General features: G+C 40.7%; 2 protein-coding genes across 5 annotated transcripts in view; one reads left to right on the top strand and one right to left on the bottom strand.

Annotated features, from left to right (window-relative positions):
* LOC134540547 (inositol polyphosphate-4-phosphatase type I A) overlaps positions 1-6900 on the bottom strand; it is a 44810-nt gene extending 37910 nt beyond the window's left edge. Inside the window, exons 1-2 of one of the 2 annotated variants that reach the window (XM_063383354.1) lie at positions 6434-6898; positions 4913-4984 (exon numbers count right to left, since the gene is read on the bottom strand). In XM_063383354.1, coding sequence (XP_063239424.1) covers positions 4913-4984; positions 6434-6551 — 190 coding nt within the window. In that variant the 5' untranslated portion in view covers positions 6552-6898. Of the gene's footprint in view, positions 1-4912; positions 4985-6433 lie in introns of both variants that reach the window. The other variant, XM_063383355.1, reaches the window with a different exon arrangement.
* Positions 6901-7691: 791 nt separating this feature from the next.
* LOC134540924 (transcription initiation factor TFIID subunit 1) overlaps positions 7692-18576 on the top strand; it is a 51007-nt gene continuing 40122 nt past the window's right edge. For 2 of the 3 annotated variants that reach the window (XM_063384000.1, XM_063383997.1), the window contains exons 1-6: positions 7921-8117; positions 9723-10033; positions 10510-10823; positions 12790-13002; positions 14662-14844; positions 17857-17976. In XM_063384000.1, coding sequence (XP_063240070.1) covers positions 9727-10033; positions 10510-10823; positions 12790-13002; positions 14662-14844; positions 17857-17976 — 1137 coding nt within the window. In that variant the 5' untranslated portion in view covers positions 7921-8117; positions 9723-9726. Of the gene's footprint in view, positions 7801-7920; positions 8118-9722; positions 10034-10509; positions 10824-12789; positions 13003-14661; positions 14845-17856; positions 17977-18576 lie in introns of those variants that run through there. The other variant, XM_063383999.1, reaches the window with a different exon arrangement.

Raw genomic sequence — 18576 nt, 5'->3', positions numbered from 1 at the left:
TTTTCATTTAAGACTGGGGTAATCAGGAAAACAATTTTATGATAAATTAAACACAATATCAATTTTACACGTGAAAGGTGGTTCTGGCCCATAATGTCAAGCAAGGCTTAGCTAAAGTACAGAGTAAGTGAAGACCCCAAGTTTTCCTTGACAGCACCGTAAAAAGGACTTATTAAAATACTTTAAAAATAATTTTTACTGCAGAAACATTTCAAGCGAAAGTTCTGAAAATCATCTGGTCACTTTAGAGTCACTAACAAAAAAAAAAAAAAAAATGACCAATATAATGTGTACAAAAAACTCAACATAAAGTTTGATAACACAAATAAAAATCAACAAAATGATCAATACAAAACTACAAATACTTCTGCACAGTCCACACAGCTTTACTACACTATGCTATTAAACAATAGCTACTGCATGAATTTCTACAATTTTCTGTACAGGATTTAAAACTAATATCTACGAAAAGCAAAATACATACATCATTAAATGCATGCACAAACAGAAAGCAACTAATTAATTATCAACAGAAATAAGCGCACTTCTACAAAGCATGTCAGTAGCAATACTTCACCTTATATTCCATAGACAGCAGTAAAATGTAGTACTTAATGGCACACCATTACAACACCACATGTTAGAATTTTTTTTATTATTAGTTAAAAAAATGTAACCTTGACGGAGGTTTACGTAGCAATGACAAATATTGACTGCATTTGTAAAATAAGCTTCCAACCAAAGATTGAAAGTATACCCAATACTTCAAAGCTATGTTTACACATCATCTGAGGTGATGTGTACCATCAAAAGTCATTGATTGTATATTGCTGTCAAATATACTGAGGATAATGGAAATGCTTAGAATACTGCAAATGCTTACGATGATGAGAGAGGCAGAGAATGTTTGGAGATTGCAGAGGAGGTTTGGAGATTGCAGAGGATTTTGGAGATTGCAGAGGAGGTTTGGAGATTGCAGAGAATTTTGGAGATTGCAGAGGAGGTTTGGAGATTGCAGAGGATTTTGGAGATTTCAGAGGAGTTTGGAGATTGCAAAGGATGTTCGGAGTTTGCAGAGGATGTCCTGAAATCCTAAGATTATTTTAAGATTGCAAAAGATGACTGGAGTTCCTAAGAATGTCTAAAGGTTCCGAAACTGTTTGAAGATGGTACACAGCTGGAGATTCTGAGGATTATTTGAGATGCTTACAACTCTGGAGACGAGGATCGTTGGATGTGCCAAGTACGCAGTAAGTTCAGAGAGTGTTGAAGCTGATTATGATGCTGGGGACACTCAAGTGTCATTTAAGTTGAGGCTAAAGACTCAGAGGCACTTAGAATGCTACACCAACACAATGTGTTACAAAAATTGTTGATGAAACTGTTACTAATCTGATCTGAGACACCTCAAAGTTTCAAAGAGTAAACATTCCAAGTCTCTTAAAGAAAGAGAGCTGATTTGAGGCCTTCATATAATCATGTTTAAATATATATTTTTTTTAAATTCGATTTATTAATACCAGCAAAATAAAAATAATTCCACAAAACATAAATTACTTAAATATTCTAGGAAATATAACTTTCAAAATGTTTTGAAAAAAAAAAATGGTGATTTTTCTTTTTACTACAAGCAGGTAAGAAGTACACAGATTTGTTTTCTTGCATACTTCACTTCCAGTTTGGCCAACCCTTGCAAAGTCACATCCAAGGAGACGTACACATCAGTAAAACATACTTCAGAAGAATTCGGACATGCCTTTGGCTCTTATCAATGTAATATACACGTCCGAATTCCCGGCACGATACAGCAGCATTAGCAGGTATAGATGAAAATGGATGTCCACGCAAATCTGTGGGGAAAAATTTTTTTTTCTGACTCTTCAGAATGTGGACATCCTGTTAAACGTTGCACAAGTGTAAGTAGAGAGATTCAAGGGGATGAGGTTCAGATATCAGCGAGGTCCTAAACGGCCTTCCACGCCAATTCAACGATCACTTATCGAGGTATGCAGTGGGTGGGGTCTATCATTCACTGTTCTAGTACAACACTCACCACACCGTCTGCCCGGGCCCACATACGGTGTGCAGAGCTTCAGGAAAAACAATGCGATATGAAAACTACTCAAGATACCCAAGTGGGGTCTGCTTACAAAAAGCATTTAAGAATTCGCTGAGGGCCGAAAAGTACTTTCGATTTCGGATTAAATTTTTAAACTGTATGTTTAGAAGAGCTAAAATGGCTAAACGGCGTGTTTTCAGAGTACTTTTTAGGCGCAAAACAACCGGTACAGATTCTTGAAAGCAGTTAAGGGACTTGCATTACTCCTTTATCTTCATTTCTCCGCCGTGTGATGTCACGGTCGCCGCTCGATGCACGACGAGAAGACTGCGCGCCAGTCCAGAGGAGACACCGCGCTAGAAGCACCAGCGAGCGTCGCGCTTATCATCCCGCCTCGTCGACACAGATACACCCCTGACCAGACGGCTTCCTTAACTTACTCACCCACCAAGGATTCTGTCAAAGGTTAAGGTTAGACCTGCATTAATATCAAGTTTCTCAATTCGAAATGAATCCAAATAAAAATATCAAAATATTCTCGAATACCAATATATTATCCAAATAAAAATATCAAAATATTCTCGAATACCAATATCATATCCAAATAAAATAGGTGGGACTCGTTTTTTTTTTTTTAATTTCTCCATGATAGTTAAAAGTCATATTTCAACAATAACTTTTGTGTACTTTCATGCTACAGTAATATATATTTTTCTGCGATAATTATAAATACTTAAAACACCACTAGAAAGTATGCATTCCAATTGTTTGAGTTTTTTTTTTTGCAACTGTATCAAGATGATTATTGTTCAGTTGTTCCCAACTCACCAAATCATTCCCAGATCATAGACTGTCATGCTATCTTAACTTTAGCAATACTGCTGTTTATTGCACAATTGTTAGAATAAAATATGGCTAGTTATATCTGCCAACTGATATACTGAAACTGGACATGTACACATTTATATCTGAAGAACAAGTTTTCCAAACGTAACTGAATATGATTAATTATTATTTTTTTAACTGAATATTTACACAGGCCTGGTTAAGAGGGTTTATACCTAGCCATTTTACATTCAACAGCTTTTAGCTGAATTTCCTCATATGAATCACTTATTACTGATGGGTCAAATCCATCCCTTGAATTTGAATCTCAAAAAGCATCTTGAATATACTTCCTAAACCAAAATCCAGGTCTTAAGGGTCGCAAATAAAATACTCTATAAGAAATAAAAACATATTTTGACTATGGAGTTGAAACATTCAACCCTTTTAAATCATTAGTTCAACAAACTTCATTTCCAGAATCATTATGTATAATAAATTAAATTATATAATTAGGTACATATAAAAATCATACTATCTTGTGGAATGGCAACGGGATAGGTATGAAGAAAAAATATGACCTAGTAAACTTGACAGGTTACCAGCTTGCACTGCCAACAGGTGATGCACGAACATCCCACCTTCCCTTTCCGAATCCCAGCGACCGGCCTGCCACCAGACAAGAGCACCGCAACACGCCAGAAAGAAAGAAACATCTTCAGTCTCTGGCTTAAGTCGACTTTCGCTCCGCAACTCGTTCTCTCTGCTTGCGACCCCAATCCCTCCTCCACCCCTGCGAGTGCGAGCGACACCATGAACCGCACTATCGGCTGGTCTTACTCACCGCATAACGAATTTTTCAAACTTTCTCCGCAGAGACTTTAGATCAATCAGATTAAAAATTGACACCTGCAACTGGGCTTTCGCCCCTCTGCTTCACCCTGCAGTTCCTCTCAGACCCCTCCAGAGGTCCTTCGCACCTCTCACCCCCATTACGTTCCGCCCGAGCCCATTCCCCTCTGCCCCATCCACACTTCCCTCTTTGTGTCTGCGGTAGAAGTTCCATGTCACGTATCCAAGTTTCCATTTCGATCCTGTGTGCACTGACCTATCCTGTGCTGTTTTTATTTAGTACATCGGAAGATCCTCGACATAACAAAACTTCTGATGAATCAGTGATTTACGATTGTAAATCGATTTCAAAAGAAAAAAGACTTCTGCAACGCTGGACCTTATTCTTTGCATTGTGAGATTCTAGTTTTTTTTTTTTTGTTTGGCCAGTATATTCCGACGTACAAAATTATAACAGTAATCATCACGTACCACAAGATCAAGGGATGAACTTGAATACGTGATACAGAACAGCTACCTTGTTCTCTCCCAATCACAAACATCTTAAAAAGGTAAGCTCCCCAAACCACAACTGTAGATACATTGGTAGTGATGGGTCAAATCCTAAATTTTTCCAATCAGAATCTCAAATTTTAATCCGAATCTAGGTCTCAAGGGTCCAAAATATATAAAACGAACAAGAAATTGAAAATACAAACTATCCTGTTTAAACATTTAAACTTTTGAATGGTTTATTCATGAACTAAGTTTCCAGAATCAATACATATGGAAATTTTAGTTGTATGATTACCATACATGTTAAAAGTACACCTTGGGGAACGGTAACAGGATAAAAAGGGAAAACACCTAGTAAACTTCAAAGGTTGTCCGTGTTGAATTTTTTAAATTTATTTCATTTCTCTTAATATTTTTTTTTTTTTAATAATTTTCCTTGAATATCGAATCCTTCGAATACTAAGGTTTTGCTGGTGTTTGAGGATTTGATAGGCCCATCCCTCGCACAAAGTTCACAAAAATCTGACCAGTGCCTCTTGTGCAACAGTGAGGGGGGGAGGGCGAAACACACCCCCCCAACAAGCCGTGTAAGAGCGATGCCAAACAGCAGGAAAGATCACCCCCACAAGTGCTTAGTGAAAGTGCTTGCTAGTAGCTATTACTGCGTGAGTCATCCAGTACCTTTGCTCGCTCCGCTATAGCAGCTCAGTTCTCGAAGGCTCTTTGACCTTTTCCCTCTTTTGAAGTCTCTTCCTGGAAACGTTACAACACTCAAGGTATCACCCGCAGTTAGCTCGGTTAGGCGATTAAACACAGCAGCCAAAGACGTTGCTTCCAGAACCACTCTGAATGTACAATGAACCACTGTACACTACACAAATCTCGTACACATTTTATATGTAGTCAAATAATGCAATTAACAGTACTTAATGTATATTATTCAAACAACAGGCAACAACTCAGTTATCAACAAAAATATCCATGCATACACAACGACCAAAAAAACATAACACTATCCAATCAACGACTGATAACAGGGAAGTAATTACTGCCTATTATAATTTTGTCAAAGTAATTCTGAAGGAGGGCCTCTTTTCTGAAGAACAAAAATTAATAAAAATTTTTTTTAACTATTCCCTAAGAGTTGACAATTGGTTAGGTAAGGTTTGCTACATAAAATTATTTCAAATATTGTGGAACAGATAGTTAAGTTACGTTAGCTATATTAAATATTTTAACAGTGAAATTTTGTTGATGGTTGATTAGGTTGGGTTAGCTAAATTAAAATACATTAAAATCATGTGAATGGTTGGGTAGGTTAGATTATCTACATTTTAAAGTGATATTTCCTAACCAACTATTGCAATTATTTTACAGTTTTTTTTAAATGTAGATAACAAAAACCAACCACCTCTCTCTGTTAAAGTATTATAAATTATTATAACCTAATCTAATCAAGTGTTCATGCTATTAATAAGTAATTTAGATGTATCTAAAATATTTCGACCATTCATTCTTGTTATATCACGTATTTTTAATATATAAACCTACTCTGAAAACCCATTAAAATAGGAAACTACTGCTAAACTATTTGAGTTATTATGATGCACTGTTGGAAAATGATCTAACAACAAATCTGCCAGTAATTTTTAATTATTTTTCTAAGAAAAGAGGCTCTCCTTCAAAATTAATGCTATCTGCTCTACCTGAAAGCAATAAAATTTTGTTGAGCTTCAGCACTTACTAAGTATTCTGTTCATTTGGCTCTCAACAAACATGTTGACAGACATAGAAAACAGTTTTAATCATGCAACCTGTAACTTCAATTTCTGCATGCCCTGCACTTTCTCAAGTCCATGCGTGGGTCATGGGGGCATGCTACATGGGGTCATGCCAGATTACAAACTGGGTTAAAATATTTACTGAACTAAGTACATCACTTATTGTAAATAAAGATAGCACACAGCCATTTTATACTGATTATTTTACATTGGATATACCAGACAATTATGCCTGTTAAAAGCAACAATAAACACATTTATGGATAAAAGGGGTAAATGCGTGTCAAATATATAACAGCTGATACAAAAACAAAACAATTCAAACACCCCTCCCCCGCCCAAAACAATTCATAAAATAATTATTACTGAGCTAATTCATAAAAAAAAATGAAATTAAACAAAGCATTGAGCATTAACTCACTTTCTGTCCTGCGAAAAAAACCTTCTTGGCGTTCGCGTAAAAACAGAACACCTTCCTTGTCAAATTTATGGGAAGGCTGTGTGGCCAAAGTTGTCAACTCTTGTTTATTGAACCGCATTGTTATTATTCATACTTGAAACATGCACCAAATATGCAGACATTTTCGTATGTCGTTGCAGATTCAAACGAAACCATGCTTAACAAAGTTCCGATTCCACTGCGTAGCAACATTTCTGTTTAATTTGGATAACCTCCCCCGTGATCTGACATACTAAAAAGATAAACAATGACACCATAGATGAAAATGATAAAGTTCAAATAACTGTACACCCAAAGAGCTGAAACGTAAAAGATAATTACAATGAACAGTTTCCTTTTATTAATGGTCATGTAAATTATAACGACTGGCCTAAAGAAGCTTTACAAAAATGAAATTATTAATGAAAAAATGAAAGTCAACAACCTCTTTAACTGAAAAATATGTTTTTCCAACTAATGAGTTGTTAAAGGAATAATGATAGTGATCGATTTGTTATACTCGCAATTGGGGTTTCACCTAGATGAGTCGTTCCCTTTATCAAACTCTTCCCACCCCCCTTTAGATGTCACCTCATAACCCTTGCATCACTCAACCACAGCATTCCTTCCTCCAGCTAATTCCACTCCCTCCATGACCTCACAAGGAAAGTGTGACGCCCTCTTTCCTTTTGCTTCTATAAACTCTGGAGCTTCCACCCACCGGGGCCGATCCATCATATGGCCAGAAACTGATTTTTCTATAACTCGCTTAGTTCATTGTAAAGCAGGTGGATTCCACACTTCTGTTAGAATCATGTGGAATAATGGACAGGGCGCACATTCTGTTGTATAAGTTCGGCTCTCGGACAATTGTTTGCACTGGTTTGTAGCTTAATGCTAAAAAAAAGTTACATTTTCGTGTCGTCGGTATTGGGAGGGAAACTCCCCACCAATTAGATTGGCTACTTCCACCTGTGATCCATCTGCCCATTATACCCACCTCTGTGTACCCCACTTTGAATATTTTAAGTGCAAAATTTTTATTCTGAACGAATGAGAAGTTGATACAGATCAAAGTAACTATATATTTTCCCATATTTTTAAATTTTATTTTATCTTTTGAAATATCATATCTTTTCGTTCCTTACTACAGTTGTTTTGTATTGCTAAAACACGCTGTCCTGTGTCCAAATCCTAGGGGTAAACTACTTTTTGGCAGAGTGGGATGGAAATTCTCTCGGCACACACAACGTTGTCAACGGGGCCAATGTGGACGTAGTGCGTGGGTGCGTCCCGCCAGTGGGGACATATTTTAGTTCGTTGGGGAGCGGGCTTGATGACCATAGGAGGTATGTCAGTATTAGCTCTTTAGTCAATATATATTAGACGTCTGGGACACTTTCTATGAGCCATACGTAATAACCTCAAAGGTTTTCGTCTTTAGTGAGTTGTGTAATCTTTGTGTTCGTTTATTTTGTTAGTTATCGTGCGTCTGTGCATTCGCATATCGTGTTTGTTTGGGTACATTTAGGATTCAATTAGTTTATGTAATTGTCTTTTGAAACAGACATGGACAAAAATTTAATAATTCTCTTTTACATACTGTGTATATGTTTTCACACAATGGATGGACCGAAATAATCTTTTCTTGATAACTTTTTTATTCGTACGTATATATCATTTTTATTTACTTACTTTGAAATCTTAATTATCTTGCTTTTGGTCATGAGTGTGGTGGCAAAGAGGTTCTACATCGAGTAGACTTCCTTTTAATCTTCTTCTAAGCTTCCGCACCCCCTCTCTCAACTTCCAGCTATACCTCTATAGAGGCCTGTCTACAATTGTAAAATCTTAATCTGTGTCCGAATAGCCGACCTCCGTAGCGTAGTCGGATGCACACCGGCTTACGGTGCGAGGGGTTCTGGGTTCGAATCCCGGGCCAGGCATGGGTGTTAATCTTTATACGGTAATTTGATCGATGGTGTTATAATGAAACAGGCTTTGAATACGAAATGAAATGATCCTATGGCCATTGGCGCACTGTTGTAGGCCACCAAAAATTAATGAAGTGAAGTTATTGAATGTGTCAGATGGACACTGATCGCTGATTTGTCCACTAGTCATTAATCCTCTGACGTAATGTGTGGTGTGGGCGATGGTCTGATTACATTATGTCTCTATCTGTGTGTCCTATTGTAGCGCTTCCTGCCGGACTTTAACAATTGACAGGGCCTCCTGTCCGTCCTTCTGCAAGCTCTTTGGTGTCTTCACCAGGGTAATTCAGTATTAATTTCGCCATTTCAATGCTGTAGTGACAAGGAGACAGCCATCTTAACCCTCCCCGCTCCAACCCAAACCCCCTACACTTACCTTTTTCGCAACCTCCTAAATGTTCTCACCTCCCTAATCTCTAAAATGCACTAGTTGAACTCATTCCCATCCGTCATTGACCTCACAAGTAACTAGTGCTTTTGCCTATGCAACTTTGCCTTGTAGAACCCTTCTGTAGCCTGTCGCTTAGCTCGTCCCAACCTTACTACCCCCCGGCCTCCTACCCTGCGGCATGCCCCAACTGGGATTTGCATCCGTCATAGACTCGCCGACTGGGATAGCATCTTGAGGATTATCTAGGGAATATCTTAATTTTTACATTCTTTGAATGATTTTTGCTATTGGGTAGATTGATTATGGTTACCAAGTTAATTCACGATCAATGCAAGTACATATAAAGAATATAACAGTAGTGCACAGATTTTGTATTGGGAGTTGATCTATAAGCAAGAATTTTATCTTTTTGGTGGTGTTATCCTATAGTGCTACGGGTACTTGCAGTGACCATGATAAAATTCTCACGTCAGGCTTTTCCATAAATAAAAGTAAAAAGAAAAAAAACATTTCATACACTAAAGCTGTTCCGCTATTTACCCTGTAAACAGCGTTTCTTAATTCCTACTGGTTTCTTAGAAATTAGCGTCTGTAGGTCACTGTGTAGTTAGCCTATGCAGTGAAGTGGCCGTCGCCACGTTGTGTTCCTGTGGTTTTCCATATATGAAAGGATGTGAATATCCTGCATTTGGATATTTATTGTGATTCAATGCAACGTAAATAATAATTTAAAAAAAAAAAAATTACATGATTCGCTACTGTGCCTTTAAACACCAAGACTCAACCCTTGAGAGTGATTTTATGAAGCAGCGTGGAGGCGCAAAGCGCCCGACTTGTTACATGCTGTAGCACGTATGCAGTGATCGACTGTGAGACCTGTCGGCAGGGCGATGGCGGACAGCGACGAGGAGCAGAACGGCGGCGGGGAGGGGGAGGTGGAGGCGGAGGACGGGCGGGCGCCCCGCGTCGGCATCAACCTGGCCGGCTTCCTGTTCGGCAACATTGACGAGTCGGGCCAGCTGGAGAACGACGTGTTCGACAGCGAGTGCAAGCGCCACCTGGCGTACCTGGCGGGCTCGGAGCTGCGGTCGCTGCTGCGCGAGGTGATCGAGGAGGACCGGGCGGAGCGCCGCTCGGGGAGCGACTCGGAGGGGGAGCGAGACCCCGGGGCGGTCCGGCCGCAGGAGCCGCCCGCCGGTGAGTGCGCCCGCCGGTCGTCGCACAGAAAACACACGTACACCGAGAATAATACATTTTTGTATATTTGTAATGTCTATGGCCATATCTATTCGGTATAACAAGGCCATGTATGTAGTACAATAAATATTCACCTGAGATGAGATATATCCTTATTACATTTTAAAATTTGTTAAAACATAAATCAGAATAATACAGCCACGTGTCGACACGCGGCCTTATCATTCATACAGCTGAGGGTGGGGTTGTAAATACACCATGGCCGTATTTTGACTTGTGCCGTAGAAACAGTGCCGACATTATGCACTTCCTGATTGCTGAGGCTAAGGAATAAACTTTCATTTGTTCACTCTCCTGTAAAATTTAGTTTTTTTTTTTTTTGAGATGTGGCCCTATTATTCTCTCGGTGTGCGAGTCATGATCCCTTTTGTTTTTCCACCGAACGTGATTACTGGCCGTGTGGGTTACCGGACTAGACTACGACGTGAAGTCGCCGTCTGCCGTGGACTACTCGGACATCACGGAGCTGGCGGACGACGACTGCCTGGGGGGAGCGCGGCCGAGGGCGGAGGACGGGACGGACTACGACGCGGACGATGAGGGCGCCGGCGCGAGGGCGGACTCCCAGCTCATGCCCCCGCCCCGGCAGCCCCCCTCGGATGGGGACATGTCGGCCGAGAGCCAGGCGGAGAGGAGGCGGCGGCTGGAGACCCCGCTGGCGGCCATGCTGCCGTCCAAGTACGCCGAGGTCGACGTCACTGAGCTTTTCCCGGACTTCCGCATCGACAAGGTGGGCGCTGGTCGAGTGGACCATGCTGTTCGATCGGCACAGTTTTCAAGTGCACTGAATCCTCGTGAATACAAAACCCTAGGGTTGTGCGAGCACCCGATATTTTCGGGTACAGTTCAAATCCACAATTACCCGAACCCAGAATCGTTGTACGTACATGTATTAAAACAGTATTACGAATATTCACAAAAGTTATAAATAAATTTAATACGGCTCAAAAATACTAGCAGTGAAAAGTAAAATTAGGCTATTATTACGTAAGTATTTATAATATGATCTATCAAAGAAAGATATTTAAGTTAAATAATTAACACAGTGTCATTAAAAGAATTTCAAGATTTCGAGAGCTTAAAAAATAATTAGGAATTTCGTCGTATAGCAAACTATAAACTAAAAACAATTACATACCTACATGTGAAGTTCTATTTTACAATCCTGAAAAATTAAAGAGTAATTGTTTAAAGGATTAAAGGTAGGTTACCAAACAAGAAGACTGTTATGTCAGTTCAGTGCCTTGTGCATAGATGTGAAGAGACATGTGATGCGTGAACCTTTGTCACCCTTAGTGCCCCCTTTTAAGTCCTAAATCATATACATATATACACACATATACATACACACACACACACACACACACAGAATGTCCACTTTCCAAAAAAGGCATAGCATTTTTCCTTGAAATACTAGAAAAGTTGGAAGGAATTCACAAATTTGAAGGGAAAATTTAATGCTCCATTCTGCTATCGCCCAAACTGTTAAGTATTTTTTCTATAGTGTTTTAGTTTATAGTTATATCCACTATAAAATGGCATATACATGTAAGGTTTTTTTTTTGTCAATTTTATTATTTGTTTTATAATTATAGGCCAGCTATGTTAATGGGGAGAGGGGTTTTCAGAAAATTGCAAAATAGATCAATCATTTTTAAAAACATGTTCAGGTAAATTTGAATTTTTTTTGGTCACAGTGACGTCCTGGAAATTTTCTTGCAGATTTGTGTGGACACCCGTGTGATTTATGTGTACACCCCTGTGATTTGTGTGGACTCCTCTGTGATTTGTTTGGACACCACTGTGATTTGAGTGGACACCCCTGTGAATTGCTTGGACACCCCTGTGATTTGCTGGCCACCCCTGTGATTTGTTTGGACACCCTTGTGATTTGTTTGGACACCCCTGTGATTTGTTTGGACACCCCTGTGATTTGTTTGGACACCCTTGTGATTTGTTTGGACACCCCTGTTATTTGTTTGGACACCCCTGTTATTTGTTTGGACACCTCTGTGATTTATTGGACACCCTTGTGATTTGTTTGGACACCCTTGTGATTTGCTTGGACACCCCTGTGATTTGTTTGGACACCCCTGTGATTTGTTTGGACACCCTTGTGATTTGTTTGGACACCCTAGTGATTTGTTTGGACACCCTTGTGATATTTGGACACCCTTGTGATTTGTTAGGACACCCCTGTGATTTGTTTGGACACCCCTGTGATTTTTTGGACACCCCTGTGATTCGCGTGGACACCCCTGTGATTTGTTTGGACACCCCTGTGATTTGTTTGGACACCTCTGTGATTTGTTTGGACACCCTTGTGATTTGTTTGGACACCCTTGTTTTTTGCTTGGACACCCCTGTGATTTGTTTTGACACCCCTGTGATTTGTTTGGACACCCCTGTGATTTGTTTGGACACCCCTGTGATTTGTTTGGACACCCTTGTGATTTGCTTGGACACCCCTGTGATTTGTTTGGACACCCTTATGATTTGTTTGGATACCCCTGTGATTTGTTTGGACACCCCTGCGATTTGTTTGGACACCCCTGCGATTTGTTTGGACACCCCTGTGTTTTTTGGACACCCTGTGATTTGCATGGACACCACTGTGATTCGCGTGGACACCCCTGTGATTCGCGTGGGCCCCCCCAGAGCTGAAGGGCTGGTTCCCCCCGTGGCCGTGCCGGCAGGTGCTGCGTTTCTCGCGGCTGTTCGGGCCGGGCAAGCCCACCAGCCTGCCGCAGATCTGGCGCAGCGTGCGCAAGCGCCGGCGCCGGCGCAAGCAGCAGCACGACCACTCCGACTCGGGCTCGGACCAGGAGGTGCAGCGCGACCGCCGGCGCGGCTGGTGCCTGGACTACGCCCCGCCGCCCCCGCCCGAGATGCGCCAGCCCGACGACGAGGTGAGGCGTCTTCGCTCCGCTCCCCGCTTCTGTCGGCCCTGTAACTTCTGCAGGGTGTCGTTCCACAACACGCGTTCTGTTTCGTCCAGAGACGTACGAGACTGTAAAAATCCAGATAAAAACGACACAATTAACGACGATGCACTCGCGAACAACTCGATTGGCAGCAACCGTGCACGATAGCACAACTTACCGCCACGATGGTTGGACAACAACTGTTGCTGCAGGGCTACCCCACCTCGGCAGGCAGCCAACTTGAAAAACTTGGCGTTGCTGGCGAGCAGCGCGGGAAGTTCAAAATTCAAATGTTTCCAAACACTATACACTAAATTACACACAATATTTACAAGTCCAAACATGTTCTTTAACAGAAATTTTTTTTTCTTTCTAGCATTCACTGGCATCCATTAAATAGTCTCACTTTAATAACTCAAATTATAGGTTTTAGTGTCAAATAACTGGCTACATCAGGGCACAGTAGTGTTAAATAACTGACAGCTGTTGATCTCGTCACGTTTGCAACTACATATATTCAAAAACAATTTGTTTTTCGTTTTTTTTTTTTGCATCTTCGGTTCTGATGTGAAACCTCGCTATGTGTTGCAAAGCTTTAAAACATCGGGAAGCCTGAAAAAATTCACGCGTGAAAATATTGAGTTCTTTTTTTTTTATGTTCATGTATTGCTTGAATAAAAGTTGGTTACTTAAAAATTGAAAGGTGGCACCCTGTTTCCTTTCATGGATATGCTCAATATTAATACTATGCATGGTTATTTTGTAATTATTTTTTTGTGATGTAGGAATATACTATATAGTTCAAACATTACACAAACGTTAAACAATTTTTTTTTTGCTCCAATTATGTATTTTATAAGGTAAGTGTAATGCAGCTTCGCTGAGAGCAGTAGGTATTTTTGATTCAACTTGAAAATATTTGACTAATTTTATTTATTTTTTATTTATTGTTGTTAATAGCACAGAGGCTAACATAATCATATAAAAATAAAACATAGGTTTCATACATCCAATACTGACAACATTATAACATCGTATACATACAAAATCACCTTGGTATACATATATACACCATCCGACTTAATAAGGTGGTATTCAAGTCGATGCTGTCCTTTGCATGACAGATAGTTTCGTAAGTGTTTCCTGAACATTTTTTAAATGTGGACATTCTCTAATGTAAACTGGCAAATTGTTGTATTCAGGAGGTGTGCTGAGACGTACTTGAATACTGCCAAACACAATGTTTTACAACGAGCTTTAAAGTTAAATAAAAATACAATACTTATATATTTTTTAATAACCTAAGTAAAAAAAAACAAACAACTAAATGAACTTAAGACTATTAATTTTTGACACAATTTTTCGAGTTTTTTTTTTACGAGTCTGCATATTACGTTATAACCAGCAATTTTTTTTTTCTTCACAATTTCAAAAAAAAAAATTTCATTGTGTAATTGAAGTTAGACCGTTTTAATTAAGACTGAAAGTGATTTTAAAAATATTAAAATCCCATTTACTTAAAGGTGACCTTCGGCACAGATTGACTGTTGAGCTGAAGCAGTCCTCCTGTACCGCGAATGGAACTTATTGCAGTCACGTGTTCGGCACTGCTCCGGGAGAGTGAGTACCTGATCGTGTTCCCAGGCGAAGCTGCTGTGCCCCGCGGAGGACAAGTCGCAGGGCGGCAAGCAGGACCGCGGGGACAGCAACGACATGGGGCCCCGGGTCGCGGACTGGCGCTTCGGCCCCGCCCAGGTGTGGTACGACATGCTGGAGGTCCCGGAGACCGGCGACGGCTTCAACTACGGCTTCAAGCTCAGGGAGAAGGTGCGTTGCGGAGCTGCCGTCTCTCCTTTCCCCCTCGCACCCTCCACGTTCCGAGTCACCCAGGCACAAGTTCCTAAAGTGTTGCCAAACTTATTTTCAGTTCCAAACCTAAAACCCCATTAATCACGATATCATTTCACATTAAAATATTTTTGACTACTAGACATCAGACCCACCAGATGTCCTAGTAATGACTTGATGTAAGCTTTTGAACATACGCCATTGCTTAGCACATGTATGTCTGTAGAAGAAAACTACAAAAAAAAACAAATGACAAAAAACACACAATACAGACATACATGTACTAAGCATTGGCGTATGTCCGAAAGCTTACATCAAGTCATGCACTCCCATTGCACAAATCTTTCAAAGATAATATTAATGTCCTAGTAATGGTAATATGCCTCTCATTCTGGCATGCGTGTATAATGCGTGCATATGCCACGTGTTTGTAAAGCTGTTAAGTGTGTTCTTCTCAGTCATGTACCGTACGGTTACATGTCGGAATAGTCGGTGATCGTATGCAGTGCGAGCATGTTTTTTATTCGGGATGAAGGGAAGGTTGCTGCCCCCGTACGGCGTACTAGTGCCGACTGCCAGATTAAAACACTGTTCTTGTATCACTTGCTACAATTGTCGGGGAATCGTAAGATGGTAGATGTGCAGTATTGTTTGTAGGCCTTTTTTTTTCACTCAACTAATCAACTAAATCTTCTAGCCCATAAGCTTGATTCTCCAGATAGATATTCGTGAGAATCAAATTTAAATCTTAGCGTCCCAGATAATTAGATTAACGATGGAACATTAATCAGAATAATTACTAACCAACCATAGGTTATCAGATCTACATCAACAACATATTTCTCTTAGCAACTGTTGTGTTAGTAATGTAGAAAAATTAGTTGAACCTACCCCCCCCCCCCCTCTCTCATTGATGGGTTAGTTCCCTATTTTCTCGAATTTGAATCCCAAAGAGTATCTCGAATATACCCCTCAAATCCAAATCTAGGTCCCAAGGGTGCAAAATAAAAACAAATATACAAGAAGTGAAATCTATTAACTATGTTGTTGAAACATTGTGCTGGGGATCTTTAAGGTTTTTCAATGTTATTAGAAATGAACAGAAACAAGGTGTGATTCCGTCTGAATATATTTACGTCAAATTTATTAAAGGAAAATTAATAAAAGATAGAAAAGTCATTAACATACAATTTCAATTACTTAATTAATTAGCTCTCAGATATATTTAAAAAGAAATATGGGCTAGCCCTAAATTAAATTATAAAAAGGTTTCATTAAAAAAAAATAAACCAATAAAAAAATACAAATATATTTAAACTATCCCAGTTGAGGTATGTACTTAAGTCCAGAAATTATTTTTATATGATGAACTTCGTCTGACGGCGTAATTTAGGAAAGTTCAAAAAAAGGTTGAAAGATACAGTAGCACCGGAGGTCGGGGCTTCGTTTCCTGGAGATCACGCGGGAACATGATGCCAGGGCGCCTGGGTGCTGTTGAGGAAGGGAGATGAAAATGCCAATTCGGCGTCCGGTTCTCGGACTGTCAGACAGGGAAGTTGGCTTCTATTTACCGATGTGTCGCCAGCCAGGAACTGGATCCCGCGAATGCACGGCTGGGCGCGGACATTTTCATCATTTCAAAAGAAATAATTTAAAAGAAAAATACCTATTACTCGTGTACTATGCAGACGGACTAAACTACTTGAAGAAGACTACAGGGACAGCATCCCTTACTTAAATGACTACATAGTCGGTTGCAGCCGGATGGAAGTCTTGCAGTGCGTTCATCCGCCGATAATCACAAACTATCCGTCTGCATTCGCGACGCGAAGTGTCTCGCGAAGAACCGCGTCTCGTAATTAAAAGTAAATGTTCTATCAAAAGTGGAGGGGGGAGACTGGGACGTCCGGACCGAAAGGTTCCGAAGTTCCCCGAGTGGGCAACATAAAAAAACTCTGACTGATGTCTCGAAGTTGGTAGCACTGGCCGACTAGCGCTACCTGTTGAGGGGTGTCAAAAAATAAAAAAGAATCGACTCGCCCAAGGCGTCTGCTTAAACCAGGGGTTAAAGGGCGCAGACAGGAGTTGCACTCTGGCGGCCAAGATAATAAGTTACAGTTTCTGCCTCTAGATGTCGTGGGGTGGTCCATCTTTGCACTCAAATTTTTTATGCCAGTCGCCCTTGGAGACGGTCGCTGTCTGATGGGGTTTATGACCGGTCATTGGTCTTAGGCGAATTCTTAGAACCGAGAGGGGAGGGGGGTGAACAAAAAGTGCAACGATGCTGGGGACGAGCGTCCATGACGTGACTCTCAAAGAGTGAACCTAAGACGTTTGCGTGACGGTAAAGGCTACGGTCAGCTCATCTCTGAGAAATGGTAACAACTCGTCCAGAGCTGTTGTATGCAGTTTTAGTCATGAAGTGAAGTAACGTTACAGGCCTGGGACGTGCCTGTAAGCGAGGGAAATTTTAAGCTGGCTGCCAACATAGTCTTAGATCTGCAGAAGGTCAGATAGGGTTCTGGGAAAGGTGCTTCAGACTACTGGCACAAAGTTTAACTAAGGGGGGTACACCAGCCTAACAAAGAGTAAATCGCCCTTTAGTAACCAAATTATATAGACAATAAAAATTTCCACAAATAATTAAAAATAATAATACAATTTAAAAAAACGTGTAGAAATACCAAATTTCCAGCACAACATTTATCCCTTTTAATGTTTTATTCATGAACTAAGTTTCTAGAATCAAAACTAGTTGTAATTCAATTATATATTACATGTTAAAAATGCACCATCCTGGGAAATGTAAATAGGATAGGTATGAAGAAAATAATTGACGTAGAAAACTTTCCTGTTTGACGTTATTTCCTGTAATAATGTTCTTAAAAACCTTTTCCCCAGACATTGAATACTGAAGATTCAATTTTTTTTTTTTTTTTTTTTTGAGGATTTCGTTTGCCCATCCCTATTTTTTATTTCTTAATTTTGCAGGTGAGCGACGACGAAGACAACCGGGACTCGAGTCGTTTTCCGGACGACGCGTTCCTCATGGTCTCGCAGCTCCACTGGGAGGACGAGGTCATCTGGAACGGAGAGGACATCAAGCACAAGGTGAACGCCGCCCGTTTGCGTCCGTGGCTACGGCGACAAGCACCGCGCTAACCGGCTTGCGTAGTGTTTTTAATTGGTTTTTGTGCTTTCCTGCGCTGGTGACTACTCGTCTGTTTGTGTGTGTGTTCATGAGTAACTGGGTGACCGAGGGGTCCCAGGGATGTGAGAGGTATGGTTCCGTGCTGGTGCTACTCAGATCCCACAGAGGGGGCTGGCTCTGCAGGTGGTCTGGGGGTTTAACGGCGGAGCTGGGGGCGGGTCGGTGGGGCCCAAGTTGGGATGGGTCTCCTCAACCTCTCGACCCAGCCGGGTGCTCTCCCAGTAACATGGCCGCGATTGGAAATGGCGAATCTATTTCCCGGTTCTCGGAACCCATGTTGGGCACTGGCAGAAGTGTCAGGCATGTAAAAGACCCATCTTTCTCCTAACCAGGACCACGCCCTAGCGGGATTACATGCCTGGGGGAGTATCGATGATTATTTTGAGATGTTAACTTAATGTACATGTGTGTGTGTTCAGTTGCTTTCGGCGTGTGTTCAAGGTGTACCATATACTGGAAAGTCAGGGAAATGTCAGGGAAGTTGGAATCGGCCAGGGAAA

This window comes from Bacillus rossius, chromosome 17 (assembly GCF_032445375.1).
Source record: "Bacillus rossius redtenbacheri isolate Brsri chromosome 17, Brsri_v3, whole genome shotgun sequence".
NCBI lineage: Eukaryota > Metazoa > Arthropoda > Insecta > Phasmatodea > Bacillidae > Bacillus > Bacillus rossius.
The sequence above is the reverse complement of the archived record's forward strand: the minus strand, read 5'-3'. Positions and strand labels throughout refer to the sequence as shown.